General features: G+C 38.8%; 1 protein-coding gene across 1 annotated transcript in view; it reads right to left on the reverse strand.

The window, feature by feature from the left end:
* PTPRO (protein tyrosine phosphatase receptor type O) overlaps window positions 1–17,964 on the reverse strand; it is a 155,922-nt gene that overhangs the window by 66,996 nt on the left and 70,962 nt on the right. Inside the window, exon 2 of the mRNA XM_065654728.1 lies at window positions 841–1,114. Within this exon, the coding sequence (XP_065510800.1) occupies window positions 841–1,114 (274 nt within the window). The remainder of the gene's footprint in view (window positions 1–840; window positions 1,115–17,964) is intronic.

Genomic DNA, 17,964 nt, shown 5'->3' on the forward strand with positions numbered 1-17,964 from the left:
AAAAAAAAAATCTGGAATTTGGTTTTGCTCCATCCAAATAATATTTTTGTCTGTCATTTCTTGAATCTGTCTTCCAGACAAAGAAATTATTTTATATTCTACAAATTGTTTTCAGGTTTGCACATGGAAACAGTTCTGGAGCAACAGCAGAGCTAGAAATACAGCAGGAATCACACAGAAATCTTTGGTGCTTTGCATGATGACAAAGCGAACAAAATCACACCTCTCCTCTAGGTTCAATGCACCTGGAGGTAGTAAGAGACAGACTACTACAAATATGGTCTCCACCACAAAAACCTTCAGCTGTGCTGGCAGAAACACATGGTTTTGTTGACTACTATCTGCTTTCCAGGTTTTGTACTGCTTCAGTATATTAGCAATCAAAGAACATTGTTATAGTGTTTAAAACAGAATATACCTCACCATGTAACAGGAGTGCTTACACTGAAATGTCAGTCAACACTTTTTGTGCCTCTTACTAGATCTTTGGAACTCCTGGTTGAAAGAGTCTAGGATGAACATCTGGAAAGGAGGTTCATCCACCACACTTATTTCAGTATGTTAAACCTCCCCAGTCAGTGTTCAGGAAGGGCCACCCAGGGGAAACCCACAGCTGTCCCTTTCTTCTTGCCCAGACCTTGTGAATTTTCACTCAAGCCTTCTCAACACATTTTCCCTACTGTTCTCAGACAGGGATTCATCCTATACACAAGGAGAACGTATTGAAAACAAAAGAAAAACAGACAACCTTCTCCACAAGAGGAACTTCTGGGGAAAATGAAAAAAAAACTCCACACATAAAGAGAAGAAACAGAAGAAAAAGAATAAGGTGTTACTTACTGGTTAACACAGTGATTGATCTTGCTGACTTGGAAACCATATTTGAGTTCACTACCAACAGAGTTACTATGTAATATAGGCCATGGTATTTGGCATTAAAAACCACAGGGGCAGGTAAAGTGCTATTGAATTCTTCGAACTGGAAAAAGTAGTTCTTGGATTCTCCAGCTATCTTCACAACATATACAGAGGATGAGCTCACCACATCAGATGCTTCCAGGGAGACAATGATACAATTGTCTTCTCGGACAGTAACTTGGAAAGGTTCTGCATTCTACAAGACAAGAATAAAGACTTCGCTGAAGTAAAATATATTATTTCACTTTTATCTATTTCCCTTGGTACTCATAGGACACTCATGTTGTATTTGTAGATAAAGTTACATTTCATTTTCTGCAATAGAGTTAACATCAAACTGTAGCAATTATTTCAGAATACAATTCATAGTCAGCCAAAGTCCACAGGCATCTAATTATCAAGCCAGTCTGTGTGAAGTGGAGGCTGGTTCCTGCCGTGTGCTTTCTCATGCTCTGGCTACTCCATCCCTTACATCCCAAGGAACAAAGCCCCTGCCATTCTATTCTTTCCTGATGGAAGGTGGAGCAGAGCAGAAGAAGGATGAGATTAAAAAGGGTATCAGGGGCAAGAGGATTTCCTATAAAGCCACAAAGCACAAGTCATTTAAATCCCAAAAAAGAGATTATTAAATCAAGACTCCTTTATCTTGCAGAAACAGGATCATATATTCTTCAAGGCAATATACTCTGAAAGCCTGCAACTGGAGAATAATTTTGGCACTGACTATGCTTTTCCAAATATGCCTGTTCCAGCAAGTACCAGGTGATAAGCAGCTCTCAGCACTATGTCCATGGCTTTGGTTGGCACTTGTCTTTTCCTAAGCTACACCATTTCATTTTCAAGATTTCTTTTATTAGTAGTAGAGAGAAAGGAGCAATTTAACCTTGTTTTCATATATCATGAGCATGTTAAATCATTGCCAGCTGAAAACACTTTCCTTTTTATTAATTGCAAACCAGCTGTCAGCAAGAAGCACTCGTCCTTTAGAGGAATTTCAAAACAGATTCATGGTAATTAATGAGAAGGAAAAGTTCAAGCTTACGTAAAGAGTTGCCTTTTTGTTTATTAGGCCACTCTGCTGCTCAGAATTTTTTACCCCCAGCAAAAACTACAATATCTGGTATTTTCAATTACCAGCTCCATGGTATCTTTTTCTCCTTCATGTTTCACAGACTGAGAGCTCCATTTGGAGGGCAGGGCATGCAAGCATGGCTAGTTTTCAACGTATTCCTCCAGTCAAGTTGTTCCTGTACCAAAGAGCTAGACACCTCCTTCAGAGATTAATTCTAGCAGCTTGGCAACCTCCTGTCTTCTTGTAGTTTTGTTTAGTGGGAAATCTTCTGTGAGAATAATATTTTTTGCGTTTATGCTGAAGGAGCCAGGCTCCCTATGTGGCAGGGGTGTCAAACTATAAATGTAGGAATAGTTACATTTATACAGTCCTAAAATTACATTTGGCCCTTCGAGGGCAACGGTGAAGCTGATGTGGCCCGCAGTGAAAATGAGTTTGACACCCCTGCTATATGGAATTCACACATATGGTGTTACCAACTCCTGGCATTAAAACAAAACAAAACCAAAAAACCAAAACCTAATAAAACAGAACAAAAATTGGTTCTAGGACTGTGAGATTTTACGTAACAGTAGCTTATCTTTACATATATTTATGCTTTTATCATCGGGCTTTGAGATTTTTCAGTGTACCAAAGGTCATACCACCTGTAGGCTTGAGAAGGACCAATGCAAACCCACCCATCTGACCCAACATGAGAACAAGGTAACAAGTGTATAATAAATCCAGACCAAATAGGATAACCAGTCTAGATAGCTTAAAGTCTGAGATTAAATACAGAGGCAATGCAACGTCAGCTGCTGATTTGAGGTTTGCTTGGGTTGGTCTTTAAAAAACTTACTTTAAATTTGCTAAAATTATATAAGCCGACGTTAGCAACGGATGAATACTTTGGTGTAGAATTCTGTGTAATTTTTCACAGATGGCAGAGCAATTGCTCCAAAAGGTTTACTATGCAAGACTACAATTATGCAAAAGCTTCCATGCATTTTACTTAGCCTCAACTGAATTCAGCAGACTTAATCCTGAGAAGATCAAAACACCACATCTCAAGTGTTTGTATTTTGCTTTCTATCCTGATCCAGCACTTGAATCCACATAGATTCAAATCTTTAACTGAGGAGTATGTTTAGGTCTGGTAAAAAAAAAGTAGGAGTCCTCCTACCCTTCTTCCCATTCTCACCTCACTAAGAAAGTATGGAATGATTCTTACTTCAGCTCTCTGACGTGGGGAGACAAGAGAAGGAAGGCACAAACAGACTGTTTTTCAGAGGCACGTGTGCTAGTGTATCACAGAAAGTATGTTTTTTTTCCAGGACCAAGAAAGGAAAGACAGACCTGACTCAGCAAGGTTATTACTACACATCAAGCTTGAAGAGCATGTATAATTCCACGGAAGGCAGTGAGGTTTGACCTTCCATAGACTTGCATTTGAATATTCCACTAGAGGAAAGAACTGTGTTCTCCAAAATTCCTCTCACCTTCTGAATTGCATGGTACTAACTCAACGTCCCTACCTTGCTATGAAGAGGCAGACAAAAGAGCCCAACCAATTTATACATCCAAACGAACAGTTCAAAGCAAGTTCCTAGTGTTTGGTGGTATTACAAATCATTTGTGATGTTAATCAAGTACAGCTGGAACTTAAGCATGTAATTGCAGAGCTATAGACATTCCTAGGATATAATTAGGTGCTTTCAGAGACTGTTCATATGGGGCGTGATTTTGTTATTTGATTCTTCCGTGCGTATTGTACTAACCATGTTGAAGACTGTACCTTCATTTTTCCCCTTGCAATGTTTTCTTGAATTCACAGCAAGTACCATTCAGTAAATGATCCACTAACTTTCTTCAAATAGTTCTCACACAATTAGCATTACATACCTCTGCTAGCTAAATCCACAGAAACATTGCAGACATATGCTATTGTTACCTACAACAACAGGTAACTGGGGAAAATAACCTTTTCTGAGTCCTTTATCTCCTAAATATGTGGATATTTGTGTCCCTGTGTCCAGATGCTTTTTAACCCCTGCTGCCATAATGCACAAGCATTTTTTGAGTGACACCTCTTTAGTAGCGGTGTTGTTCATCCATCCCATGCCTGTGTCCACCTGTATAATGCATCCCTCCCTTGAGTGGTACCTATTCTTTGCCGTGATTATGTGGCCCTCCTCCACACACCTGTATGTGCCCAGGCTTTTAAACTGCTGCATGCATGGGACACATGGTTTGTGGGAAGCATCTGTTGTTTATTATCCATTGGCTCCTGAAATAATTTTTATCCTTTAATTTCAGCACTAAGTTTTGGCTTCTAGAATGAGGTGGCAGAAAAGGCATGAATGAAAAGGCTTGGTAATTAATATGTCATAAGATGAGATCATTTATCTCCTTTGGGATATGGGTTTCATTTTGGCAGCGTTTTAAAAGAACAGACCATTCTATGCATCCTGTTCTTCATATTGTATGAGGTGTTACTAGCCAGCACTGGGCTTGTGATTTTGAGAAGGTGGCAAGGGAAAAACCTGAGTATTTTTTTCTAAGCACCACTGGAAGTGACAAACATGCCCCACTTAACTAGATTGTAAAGGCAGTGTGTCTTAGGACTGACAGCATCAGTATGGTAAATACACATTTCATTACTTCTGGTCAGCTACCTCCAGGATTTAATTTGCTGGTGTCACAGCTTGAGCAGCTGTTTCATGCCTGTAGGGAAATTTGGCAGGCCTTGTGCATTCAGAACCAAATTATTAGCTTCAACTTCCTTCCTAGTTTATTATTACAAGCTCGTGGCATGCTAAAGCACTTTAAAAAAAAATTAAAAAATAAAGTGGGGCAGGGGAGTAAATCCCACAATGTGATGCCTGTTCACAGTCATTTCCAGCACAGGGATGAGTCATGCTAGTGGAATTTCCAGCCAATAACCAGTTCTCAATTAAAACAAAAAGGAGGAGGAGGCGGCAAGGAGATATACAACATGTCAAATAAACAACACTGAAAGAGTAATAGGAAAATAAATGGTGTGCAGCAGAGCTCAGACTTCTCTTTTCAGAAGTCTATATCCTCAGTTTATTTCCTTATAACAGTATGAGGTTTACACATGAGGAAGAGATCAAAATTGCAAAAGAGCTACTAATTTTATGTACGTTAGCTTTTGAATGTCTCACTCTGAAACACATTAGGCCGGGACTCAGTTATCAAAAGTGCAAGTAGTTACATGTTCTGCTGACTTTAGAAGGAGCTGGGGTTGCTCATTAGCTCTGCAAAACTGAAGTACTGGTAACTGCATCATGTTGTCTGATGCTAGACAAGTGAAAATAAGACCCTGAACAAATCTCACCTTTATGAGCTCTTAAAGAGTAAATCCTGAAGTATCACAGAGTTTTCAAAGTGAGCATCTGAAATCGCAAAGTAGGAGTAAATTTTGAAGCTATGGGGATCTACTTCTTAGGCTCAAAGTAGCATTACGATCGTCTACTGTATAATGGTGGTCAAAAATAACATCAGTGTAAGTACTACAATACAATACTGAACGCCATATCTAGACCTCCTGGATGAAATCCTGGCTATTTTTGTGAGTGATTCTACTATACTCAGATATATTTTGTTCCAGTGGCCAATAATGCTAATTTCATTCTAAATCACATGATGACTCATTCTCACCAAGATTCATCTTACTTAATTTTAGGTACTTAAATGGAATGACCGAGAGCCAGGATGATGTTTTCAGACAAGGCACCTGTGGATTCATCTGAGATCTGAATTACTTTTGAAAGTGCATTGAACAGCCAAAGGGTCTGTGCCTCCATCTCAGCCAAATTCCTGCAGTCCTCTGTCACTGGGTACAGTGAATCCAAGCCTTATAACAAAGAGAGGACTGGGATCCAGATGTCAGGATCTTGACCTCTGCTATATTCTTGCAGTGGTACCTCCACAGAAAGCATATAAGAAATTTCATAAAATAAATAGTATTGCAAAACATGCATAGAAGTCACATCACAGTATTTTTGCACGAGCTTCCTAATGTGTTTTTCCTCTGAGGGTGACAAATGATACTGAAGAACAGTTACAACAAAAGTGATAAACATTCATTTTATTCAGAAATTGAAATCCTATCTCAAATAAATCTGCCATGCACTTTTTTGAAGTTCATTGTTTCATGTGAGTCACTGTGCAAAGAATAGTTTCAAATTCTGGCCTATTTAAACTGTTTTAGTAATTTAGTCTGTTTTAGAAATTTCTTTCTGTCCCTGTGCAGGCTAGAGACTTCACGGTTTTGCGATGATCCCAGCCACCTTCCAATCCTTTATAGGTTGAAAAAAAGAGGGATCCATGAAACTCCCTTCTGTTGCAATATGAAGTCACCATCCAGAGCAGACAGCAGACTCTGGGTTCACACAATTTAGCTGTGTTTTGAAGTATGAATTAATACTTAAATCATTACTTTAGGTGACTCTTCAGGTTCACACCTTGCTTGCATCATTACTGCATCATCTGGCTCAGCCCAATACCATATCTTTCTTATTTTCACAGCTCCCTACTCATACTCTTCAAAATGTATTTTCTGCTAAATATTGCAACATCAAACCTTCCGCTGTTTATGTTCCACATCCAGTCTCTTTACTCGTGTTTGAAAGACTCTCACTGAAACTCATATGGTTTTGCAAAAAGATACGAGTGGTCTCAGAAAAAGTAGGTCTCATAGCCATGACCTGAGAAAGATCCTCTCTGAGCATAGGTAAGGACTGAATGGAAATCGCCCCACACCGAGACTTCTTTGGAATTGCTAGCTATAATTATTAGATCCCATAGTTTTAACATAAAAAGCAAAGTCATTCTTACAGAATTTTGGGAAGAAAGTACATCCTAAGTATTCCACATATTCCAGTGAATTCTGGAGCAGGCACAGACTTGAGTATTGAGTGGAAGAGGAAAGCGTTGTTTGAACTGATCTTCAAGAGTGTGAACAAAAATGTTACAGACTTGTAACAAAAATGTAAAGACTTATTACATAGAATGTAAAGACTTATTGAAAATAAGGATATTTATTTCTGGGGCTTCTCCACAGGTTGTGCAGAGAACTTCCCTTAATAAACACTCTTTGGAATAAATACTCCGTGGGAGAAATGGGAACCCCTATCTTCAAGATTTTCCACACAAAAAGGAGTATTTTAAGAAGTGAAAAGATAGCAAAAGCAGAAGTTCTCAATAATTTATGATGTTTGATTCAGGTTAACACATGATTTCTGGCATTCTGCTCTATGAATACTGTTCTCAGCACTGTTGCTATTCTCAGTCTCGAAAAGCCAGTAATAACAATCTGTTGGTCATATTTTATATATAAGCTCGAACATTTCTTTGCTCTGGGAGACAGTTTCAAAGGGACAGGTATTTTTTCCCCTCCCTGCACATGAATGCAGAATATGAGAGTGTTTTTTTAAGCAAATATCAATATAGTATGTACAGTCCACCACATTTTGCTCCCATTCTGAAGTTAATAATCTGGAAGGAAATCTTCCTTGACACTATCCACTGCTATTACGATAGCATTAAGTAAATGCCAGAATACTAAATATGTGAAAAAGAAATGTTTGCATTCAGTAAGGCTAATATCTTTTACGTATCACCTTGTTAACATATCTAATATTTAATAAATCATTGTTAAATACATACTTCTGGCTCCTCTTTCTAGTGCAAACTGGAGAGGGCAAAACGGAGGCACAGTGATCCAGAGACCTGATGTTGACAAAGTTTAAAACTAGGTTAGAACTTCACGGATGACTTTTCTCCCTATTATTGATCTTGTCTGCACATACACACCTCAAATATGACAGGAATTCACACACAGGAAGACATAATTTGGTTTCTCTCTACTCTATATTTTTACCTTCTTTCTAGTACTCATATTATGTCCAAAAGGATAATTCTTCTGAAGGAAAATATTAATTTAGTCCTGTTCCCCAACTCAGACCTTTATAGAGCCTCTGCAATTAAAGTTTAGCCATCCCTTGTGGATGTACCCAAACACATACACATGCCATGTGAACCATGTGCTTTAATTAAAATGCATCTTCCCTCTTAAGCCCATACGTGAATAACAGAAATCAAAAAAGGGCATAGGAAACATATTATGTTGTCTCATCGGTTCCCTTGACTCTACTAAACTGGCCTTTGTAGTGATCTTCTCCAGTCAATACTTGGTCTCTTTCTTTGGGAGAACAGCAAAAGCAAATTTCTACCTGAACAAATGTGAAATGAACAGAGTTGTACATAGGATAGGCAGGAAGATGAGGTCACGTTAAGTGGCTCTTCTGTTAAATTCTGAAAAGGAGCAGTTAGGGGGAAGGGGAAAGGGAAAGTGAAGGGGAAGGGGAAGAAAGGAAAGGAAAGGGAAAAGGAAAGGGAAAAGGAGAGAGAAAAGGAAAAGGAAAAGGAAAAAAGGAAAAAAGGAAAAAAGGAAAAGGAAATATTACTTTCCATCAACAGGAGTTAAATTAACAGTATGCTCCACATATAAATTATCCTAAGAATGCACATATTCGCCACCAGTTGAGAGTTACATAGTGCCTACAGGTCATAACACATCCAACTATACTTCAGTTCCCTCTCCATCATAGAAGAAAGAAAAATCAGATCACCCCAGGAGAACGCTGAAGCAGAAGGCAGAGTGAATGAGGAACTATTGTGGATTTTGAAGAACTTGGATTATTAGAAAAAAATATTTCTTTCCATACTGTCAAACGATCACTGAGGTGTCTTACGTTTGAAAGTGCCCTATGGCAGATGAGAAGGAATATTGGAGGAGATGAGTTTTCTGGATGGTGAAGGACAAATTCATTCACGCTATTTAGTGCTTCAGCTCCAAAACAGTGGATTCACCTGTGCAAATGACGGAAGTCTGTAACATAAGCTTTTGATGCTGAAACAGTTTCTCAACAGCTACTGACGCTGAAAGGTGACATTAAAAAGTCACATAGAAAATTCCTGATGCGCAGCAGAATGTGAAGACTGATTTTGGACCATGAGAAAACTGTGACCATGATGTGCTCCATCACTGCTGTGCAGCTGAGAGGAACTGGACAGGACTGATGTCAGCTGAACTTTGTCCTACATGCTCTGGCAGAGAGTATCATGGAGGGATAGAGACTGAGCCTTATGGGTACTACAAAAGTGAAAATGCCTTCATTTTTAATTGATATGGTGTATATATACCCTTCGTATGCACACAAGTGAACCAGTCTTAAAGACAGAGTGCAATATTTTGCCACTTGCATTATCTACAAAGAGCACAGCTGGGCGGAATTTAAAGGGTTTTTTATTAAGAAATTGGAAAGCGAGGTGGTTATCCAATTCATTTGAAATCACGAAGCAATTTAGTGGAAAATAGTGGAAGAGAACAAGACTTTCTGTTCCCCTCCGTGCTAATCTATAATAAGAGAACACGCTAGACACAATGAATAAACTTATAGATAGGGGTTACTCCAGAAGTCTAACTCTTCATTCCATAACTCCAAGTGATTTTAAAGGGAATTAGGCAGCAAAGTGCTCTTAAGTATTTTCAAAACCCCTATTTTTTCAAATGTGTTCTGAGACTACTAGAGAGATCTGGAAATTTGAAATAAGGAGCCATGATAGGAAAAAAAATCAGTTTCAAATCAGTTTTTCTGATACAGAGAATTCAAAAGCAGATGTGGGGTACGTTTTGTCCCCATCTAAGCTGCTGACTTCAGTTTGGCCCCGAGTTCACCTTAAACAAGTGGTCTGCCTTATTGCTGCTCATTGTTCTATCATCCCCTGCCTCTCAGCCTCCCCAGAAAAAAAAGCCCCGAACACCCACCATCCTTTCTTCAAAGGTCACAGGAGCCATGGCATGATCAGGAAAAAAAAAAAAAACAACCAAAAACAGGCTAAATCCAGACCACCAGTATTCCTATTCTGTGTTCTAAAATACTTACTACCTTTCTGTCCCAAGCCATAATCATAATGTGGCTATGGCTATCCCCTGAAAGATTGCTTACTCAGGTTCAAGCGCAGGTTTATTTAGTTTTCAAATCCAAATGGAATGTGATATTCTGCCCTTTGATTATCCTGTTGTGTTCGTGTGTTCCCTAAATTGACAAAAGCTGAATAGATAACCTGCTGAAATTATCTTATGTTCTTTATACATAATTCCTGTGGATGAATGCTTTTTTTTTGCTAAAGTATTTGCCGTGCAGATTTTTAGGAGGTTGGTTGTTTTGCTTGGTGTTTTGGTTTTGTCTTTGTTTTCTTTTTCCCAACCTGTGCTCAAAGAGAGGCAAGCAGTCAGTGCCATTTCCCTGATTACTAGCAAGAGATGAGCTCTGTAATTCCCTCTACAGCAGAGGGTCAATTGCAAATCCACATAGAACATTTCAGTTGTTGCTACAGCCTGATTTTCAATTCATTTCTAGTGTGGCTTTAGGCTCAGCTCACCCATTTGTACCGATTTGATAAATTCCTACCCACAGAAGGGTTCTTCATCACACTACTGCTGGCAATGTGCTGCTGGGTAGTCATGAATGCTACCAAACTCCCTAATGCTGCAAAAACTCATAGCCTGTCACTGCCACCTTCCCCTGCAGGGATAACTCCAGCAGGATTTATTTGGTCATAGTGTATCAAGCGTTTAGTTTTTAGTACAGCTGCCACAGATTGACTTGAAGGAAGCAAATGAGGGTGGTGAATACAAAGAGCTTGGGAAATGGAGTCAGGAACCTCAGCTGTGGGGTAAAGTCTTTTCAGATGTAACATGTGCCACCCGCCCTGTCCAGAGGAGGAGGCTGGCGAGGGGAGGATGACTGCTGTTACCTATCAGAGGGATGACAGCTCAGGTTACTGAGTGTTATATGGCTTTCATGAAAGATATAATTCTGCTAAAATGTCCTCTCCTAGCAGGTTAATGGCCTTAATTCACAAAGCAGAATCTTCTGCATTGGTGTTTACTATATCAGGAAAATTACAATTCCTTCTACTCTAATACACAGCCACTACATTTATCCTTCATTGAGACCCACTTGTGTGCTATCACAAGACCTTGCTTAAATATTCTGCACGCTTCTGTGTGTATAACTAAAATACTGAATATCCTGTAATCTTCAAAGTGAGGAGATCTTAATGACATGTTGGTCTGAACTTTTATTCTGAGACTTCTGTATTTGGCATGGGATTCATCTGGCTTCATTTTATCAAAGTAAAAATTTGGCATATGGTCAAATCTCATCATCTAGGCTTCCTCTGTACTCTGTAGGAAGAGATGGATCTGAAGAATTTGATTTATCCACTCAAAATGAAACAAGCTGCCTTCTGCAGATGCTGCTTTTCTGTGCATCTTCCTTTTAAACATCAAGACATAAGACCAGAAATATCAGCTGTGTATGTTACAATGGTAACTGCAACTCAGATTTGTATTGCCATTTTTATGTATTAGAGCTCCTATGTTTTTTGTCTAAATTGACACTATAAGGTTTAAATTTTGTTTAGCCATTCTCTTTTTCAGCAGTATAAAAGTACGCGATGGCCATGACTGAGCATACAAAAGGTCTTACTCAGCAAAAGATGTAAGCATGTTCATAAATCCCTTGTCTATGTGACAAAGGCTGGGCCTGTGTACAAGAATCGATCAGGAGATCAAGGTTTCTCTTCCTGTGTTGCTAAAGAGTAATAAACCCCTGAAACTTCTTCTAATTTGTTTTATGTCTTTTATGAAGTGAGGATGCTAAAAAGTCATCCAAAGGATAACAAAAGTCTTGGTTCATTAGGTGATGCTGAGAACCATGTTTTCCAGGTCTGGTGTTCCCTTCATAGAAATTATTATTCCTTGCTGCTGTCATGTGGTTTTAACACTTGGCAGTTATTCAGTGGCCAACAGAGATGCAGCCAAACCTTTATAAATATATTAATCAGTCTGGTATCTAGTAGGTAGCTCAGCAGTAAAATTATGGATAGCATATAGATGAAATTTCTAGCTGGTTTGGCAGATGCAAACCCCTTGAATGCAGAATTTACAGAATTAAATTTTAGATATTAGCTTTCATTTATATATTTCTCTTTTAATATCTGACAGAGCTTTTCCCCAGGCATGACAATGGCTTAATGGCACTGAGAGATGAAAGTCAGTTGAGAAAAGGGTATGTGGAAATTGTCGATGGGAAGTCTGTTCCCTAAAGTAAAATTGACTGTAAAACAAAAATATATAAATTTAGAACACTGTTTCCTCATTTTAACTCAGGATGTAATCCTTTATTGCCTCTTCTGAAAAGGATGATTTTATAAACAGCATGACCTTAAACGAGTCAACATGACCTTTCCCAGACATACCTCACAGTAAATATTTACCGAGCTTTATTTCATAGGCGTTAACTCATTGTGAATACAAAAAGCTTTCAGGTTACTAGATAATGAAATATATAATATTATCATTGTGACATACAAAAATATGGAGAGTTTAAAGGTTATAGTGATTTTTTTTCCTAGTTAACTTCTAGATAGGAGTTCAACAAGTACTGGTTTATGTTGTTGTTTTCTTCTTCCATTTTGTGAAGTATTTTTGTCGCCAGCAACAGGGAAGGATGGACTTGATGACATGGATATTTTTCCCTTTTCTTTAATTCACAGCAAGTGGTGCTTCCATACCATAAGCTCTGGTCATTTTGCATTACACTAATCCAGTCAAAGATATATTAGTCTAGTTGGCTGGCTGCCATTTGCTAGACTCAGTATCGTCATTTCTCAATAACTGCAACACAAATATACAAATCTCTCTTATCTCATCAATTCCTGCACTCAGAATTCAAATAATAGATATATTGCCTAGGTTTCTGCCCAGTTCTTTGATTGAACCAAAACAGTTTTCATGATCCTTCTGTGAGCACACCTGCCCGTACTTCATAATACCAAAATTCACAGAATAACAGAATCACAGAACAGTTGGGGTTGGAAGAGATGTGTGGAGATCATCTAGTCCAACACACCTACTAAAGCAGGTTCACCTAGAGCAGATCACACAGAAATGTGTCCAGGCAACTTTTGTATGTCTCCAGTGAAGGAGACTCCACAACCTTGCTGGGCAGCCTGTTCCAGGGCTCTGCTTTTGCCACATTTGTGACCATGAAAAGTCTCTAAGATCAGTTTTGTAAATGTATGTAGGTGTCTTACAATGTAGATAAGTATCTACAAGGTCTTTTAGAAAATTGGAGCTGGGCACCAACATTTGTTTTTAAGTCAAGTGTGCATCTTTAAATATTTCCACTTGCAGGGCATGGCCCTTTGTGTACAGGTACATACACAACCTACCTATCAGAAACATGCAAGAACATGCACACTGGCAGGGCTGATATCCCGTGGCAATTTCTGCCAGTTATTTAAAGCTTTTAAAAATTTTAAATACATTCTGGACTTATTCTCCACCAGGTCCTTACTGACATCATTCAGCTTTTCCTCCACTTCTACTCCAGTGTACCCATACAGCAGTGAAACCCCTTAACTACCAACATTGGACTACAAAGTTGTTTCTCGGCTCAAAATTATTCCTGATGTAATTTTTGCTACCTAACTCAGGTACCAGGAGAATCAATAGATGGAAGTATGCTCCTGAACAAGCTGATCCTTATCAGCTGTTAGAAATTTAAAGCAGCAGAGAAGGGAGAAAGTTTGGTGTTTGGTTGGGGTTTTTCTTGTGGCTAACTGACAATAAGTTATATTAAGTATTGCAACTCCAGGTATGTTCTTGTGATGTCTCAAGTGATACCAAGAGCACTGAGAGCACGCAAAAGAAAGTTATAGCTCCGTGTTGTCACTATGTTTTCTGTCCGTCCCCCAGAATTCAGATGAGAAACTCATCACCCAACAGCACTGTGGGCTCCCTGCATCTCACAGCACCAAAAGTCATTTGCAAGCAACAGCTTCTCCACAGCTTAATGGAACACCAGCAGCAAAAGACTGGTTGCATACCCTGAGTTTTCTTCAAGCACCAGGTAAAACTGATTGGCTTAAATTACCCCAAAGATTTGGATCATAAACACAATCAGTTACCAAAGAAAAAATGTATTTATCTATGGTAACAAAATCAGCCACACTCTGCTTATCTCTGTTGTTGCAAATACATCTCCTAGTATGTGTTTGAAAGTGAACATTCATACTTGCATTGTGTTTGCATGTTTATGAATAAACTATAATCCATTCGACAGTGTTCTTTCTCATCTTATTAGCTCTGTAAGCCCTTCATTCAGTTCTCATACTTTGCATACCAAAAAGACAAAAAGAGAAAAAATATCAATGCCTTTATAAAGTTCCACAAAAGTGAAGAAAGTCTGCATAAATAAGAAAGACTAGACCCAAACACTAGAGATCATGCTCCAAAGAGCAGGAATCTCTCAGTATCTGCCACAGTAAAAATGGAAGCTGGGGAAATCTTGGATCTTTTTCCTTGTTTATCTCTATTTGAAAGGGAAAAAAAAAATACATACATGAGTGATGGTAATGGAAGACCTCTTTGTGTCCAGTTCACTGGAGAAACAGTACAAGGACATATCATCCTTGTGAAATAATTTGTCCTGTATTCTTGAGCTAGATGAAAGTTCCATTATGTACAAAGCAACATGTGCAGATGAATACAGATTTGGGAGATCCCTTATTCTCTCAATGCACTGCCTCGGTGTAATTCATCTTCACTTCTGTCATAAAAACAGGCTCCTTTCTGAGTGTTTTATACGATCATAATGTGTGACTTTTTCAACTGACCTAGAATAGATTTGAAAGTGCACAGCAGTGATGAGGAGTCATTCACAATTAGGGCTCTTGCTGTGAAACAAAACTGACACATGCTCCTGAAACATATAGCAATTAGCAAGTGTGAAATAAAAAAATCACACCACACTAATTGCTAGCAAGGCACACAGAAGCAAAAAGAAAATGGAAGAGCTACATCTTTATAGTCCTGGACAGCTTTGCAATTCAAAGAGATCTTTATGAGCACATAACAATTTCCTTCCCTAAGATGAGGCTCTGTGCCTCATACTGACACACCTGAGCTCCTCAAAATTTTCCTCTTCACACTGTGACAAGATACAAGGTGCTGTTATCCCAGACTCTCTCCCCATTGCTAGTTCCCTAACCTGACAAGAAGTTTGTGGAGGAACAGAAGATCTGGAGATCTAAAGAAAGATTCAAGATCACACCTGTTTCAATAATTAAAGTTTTCTCCTTTTGCAGCCCTAAGAAAAAACAAACAAGCAAACAAACCAGGTCCAGTATTGCTCCTGATGTAGCACAGCACATTGCAGCCGGTTCAGCCTATGAGCCATTGTGTCACCTGTGAGTTTTAAGGACTAACAGAGCAACTCCTTCCATGTCAAATTAAATAATATCAAAAGAAAAAAAAATTTTACTTCCTGCAACAAGGAGGCCCCATTCTAGGTCGAAATTTCCTGTTACAATCACATTACAAATAATTACAAGCAATACAAAAACACATCTCTGCCAGAAGAAAAGCAGTCTGCATCTACGCATGGTAAGACAGCAGTTGGAAAGTAAGGACCATGCTGTTTTATTAAGCTGTTCTAGAAAAGCCAGTAGCTATCAATCAAATATAGGTCAGCAAAAACCAGTCATCCAATATGTCACGAATGTAGCTTGAAATCAAATGCCTACAATTCTCATAATCACCTGCTACAGTACAGTTTGCTAACTGTATATGTGAGGATGGAAACAGAGCCACCTTTTCCATTCAAATGTGAATTCAGCCTGTTCCCCCTGAGCCTCAGTCTGCCAGGTTAATGGCAAGATCATCCTTCCTTATTTCACCCCAGAGAAGCTGTGATCTTGACACACGGTCTGAGAATTGTGCCTTCCCTTGCTGTGGCTAACCCCAGCATTACTCTGACTTGGGCTCATGGCTCGGCAAGAGGCTTGGCAGAGGTTTTTGCAGTAAGTGAAAAGCACTCTGAGATTTTTAAAGGCCATTTACAGATCCAGTATATAATTTTTTTTTCTTTTGAAGATCCCACTGGCACCAATTTGTACCTTCATAGACCTAAAATTCTGGCCTTTATGACTTCCATACCATGAGCCAAAGCATGATTTCCTGCAGTACCAGACTAACTCACTGATATTAGCATTGATTTATATTTGTTAAGAGAACTCAAGTATTTTACCTGAAGCTGAAAATCTTGCATGTGATTTTATTCAAACTTACATTTTGAAAAAAAAAATTAAGAACATATTTGATATCGACATCATCCATGGTGCGTTCTGTTTTGTTTCATTCTAAGTATTTCGTGTTAGCTATTCCAAGAAATTCCAGCATGCTTTTCCAAAAGCAGCTCAGAATGAGGATTTAGACAGAAAGACCAAGAACTCAGAATAATTATTATAATTCAAACAAAACACCTCAAAGGGCAAAAGAACTTACAACTATGATAACTAATTGATTCTACATACAGGCAAAATGGTAAGAAGGATTTTGCCCTGGTAAGACAGATTTTTTTAAGACGGATTTAATTAAATACCTCTCTTTTTCTTTTTCTTTGCGATTTTAACTGTCAGACAGCATATCCAAAAGAAAAATGATGCCATCCAGGAAATAATTATTGCATCAACTGTGCTGCTTGACTTCTTTCCTTCTACAGTGATCTCTGGCAGAAGGAGGAAGCAAGGAAGTTGGGGGAGGAGGAAAAAAAATTGCTTCAGTAATTTGAGAAGTTAAAGACATTTCTCTGTGTCTCAATTAACAGAGGGAGGTCTTGTTCTGCTGTGGGAGCAGCACAAGGTTCATAAAGGCAAGGACTATTTTAGTCGCTGTGTGCCATGTTAGAAACTGGAGAAACATGCGGGGTTTGACACAGCATTATTTGCTCTGAATAATAACCCCCTAGAACCACTGCTAGTCAGAACTGTTATTACGCGTTGGGTGATCAAATCTGGGGGCTCCATCCACATGGCACAGTCAGCTGCGGGTACGGGCAGATGTTGAAGCTCTCGTTATCTCGGCTTCGCTTTTCCGCAGCTCGTCTGGCTGCCCTGGGCTGCCACACACAGACAGATGCACAGCACAACTCATTCAGCCTCTTCCTTTCTCTGCTGGCTCCAGTTCAAGACTACACCCATTCACTGGAGAAATTTGTTTATAAGTTTTCAAGGTGGATGCATTGCTTATATTCTTAGAGCCTTGTTTATAAATGTTTTATTACCCCTGACTTTGTTTTATCCCAGCTCCTGTTGTCCTAGATAATTGAGAGTTGAATTGAACATTTAATAATTAAAATATGCTTCCTGTGTGTTTTGATGCTGTCAGCTTACTTATTGAACCCCTTCACTGGTTATTCTGCACAGACTGTTTCGTCCTTTTCCCTAAAGACTTTTGCAACCATTATTTGATGCTAGTCTTTCCATTTGGTTACCTGCCTTCTCTTCTGCCAGTAACAGGAGACCTATTTCTGTTTCTTGCCATACTGCTCCCTGTACACAATACTGTTTCACCATAAATAAGGAAGAATGCCTCCTTTTTATAGACATTTGTAATAAATCTCAACAGTTTCTCTCCGTTTGCTTCATGTATATTCTTAGAAAATATATAAATAGGAAACAAATTTCATACAAAACTTGCAGTGGTTTGCTCCCACATTCCTAACCTTTACAATAAATTTAAAAAATCCAGTAGATTAGAAGCATATGTGGTTTGTATCTCCGACTGATTTACCTGTGTGTTGCGTTTGAAGTCTCAGTCTCTTTCTTCTGTATAATTTTTTTTCTTGCTCCTGACTGATGTGGATTAATGCTCCTCCTTTGGAGACCAAGCTGGTTACCTCATCCTGTGGTGACAGCAACCAGTCCAATAGGTTTCCAGCCCTACCAGGAGCTCTCACTGCTCCTTCAGTCTTCATTGCAGCCATCGAGCACAGCTATGGGATAATGAATCTGGTTTAATTTTCATTTCTTTGCTCCCCAAGAGGATAAGG

The sequence above is a fragment of the Caloenas nicobarica genome, chromosome 1 (genome assembly GCF_036013445.1).
Source record: "Caloenas nicobarica isolate bCalNic1 chromosome 1, bCalNic1.hap1, whole genome shotgun sequence".
NCBI lineage: Eukaryota > Metazoa > Chordata > Aves > Columbiformes > Columbidae > Caloenas > Caloenas nicobarica.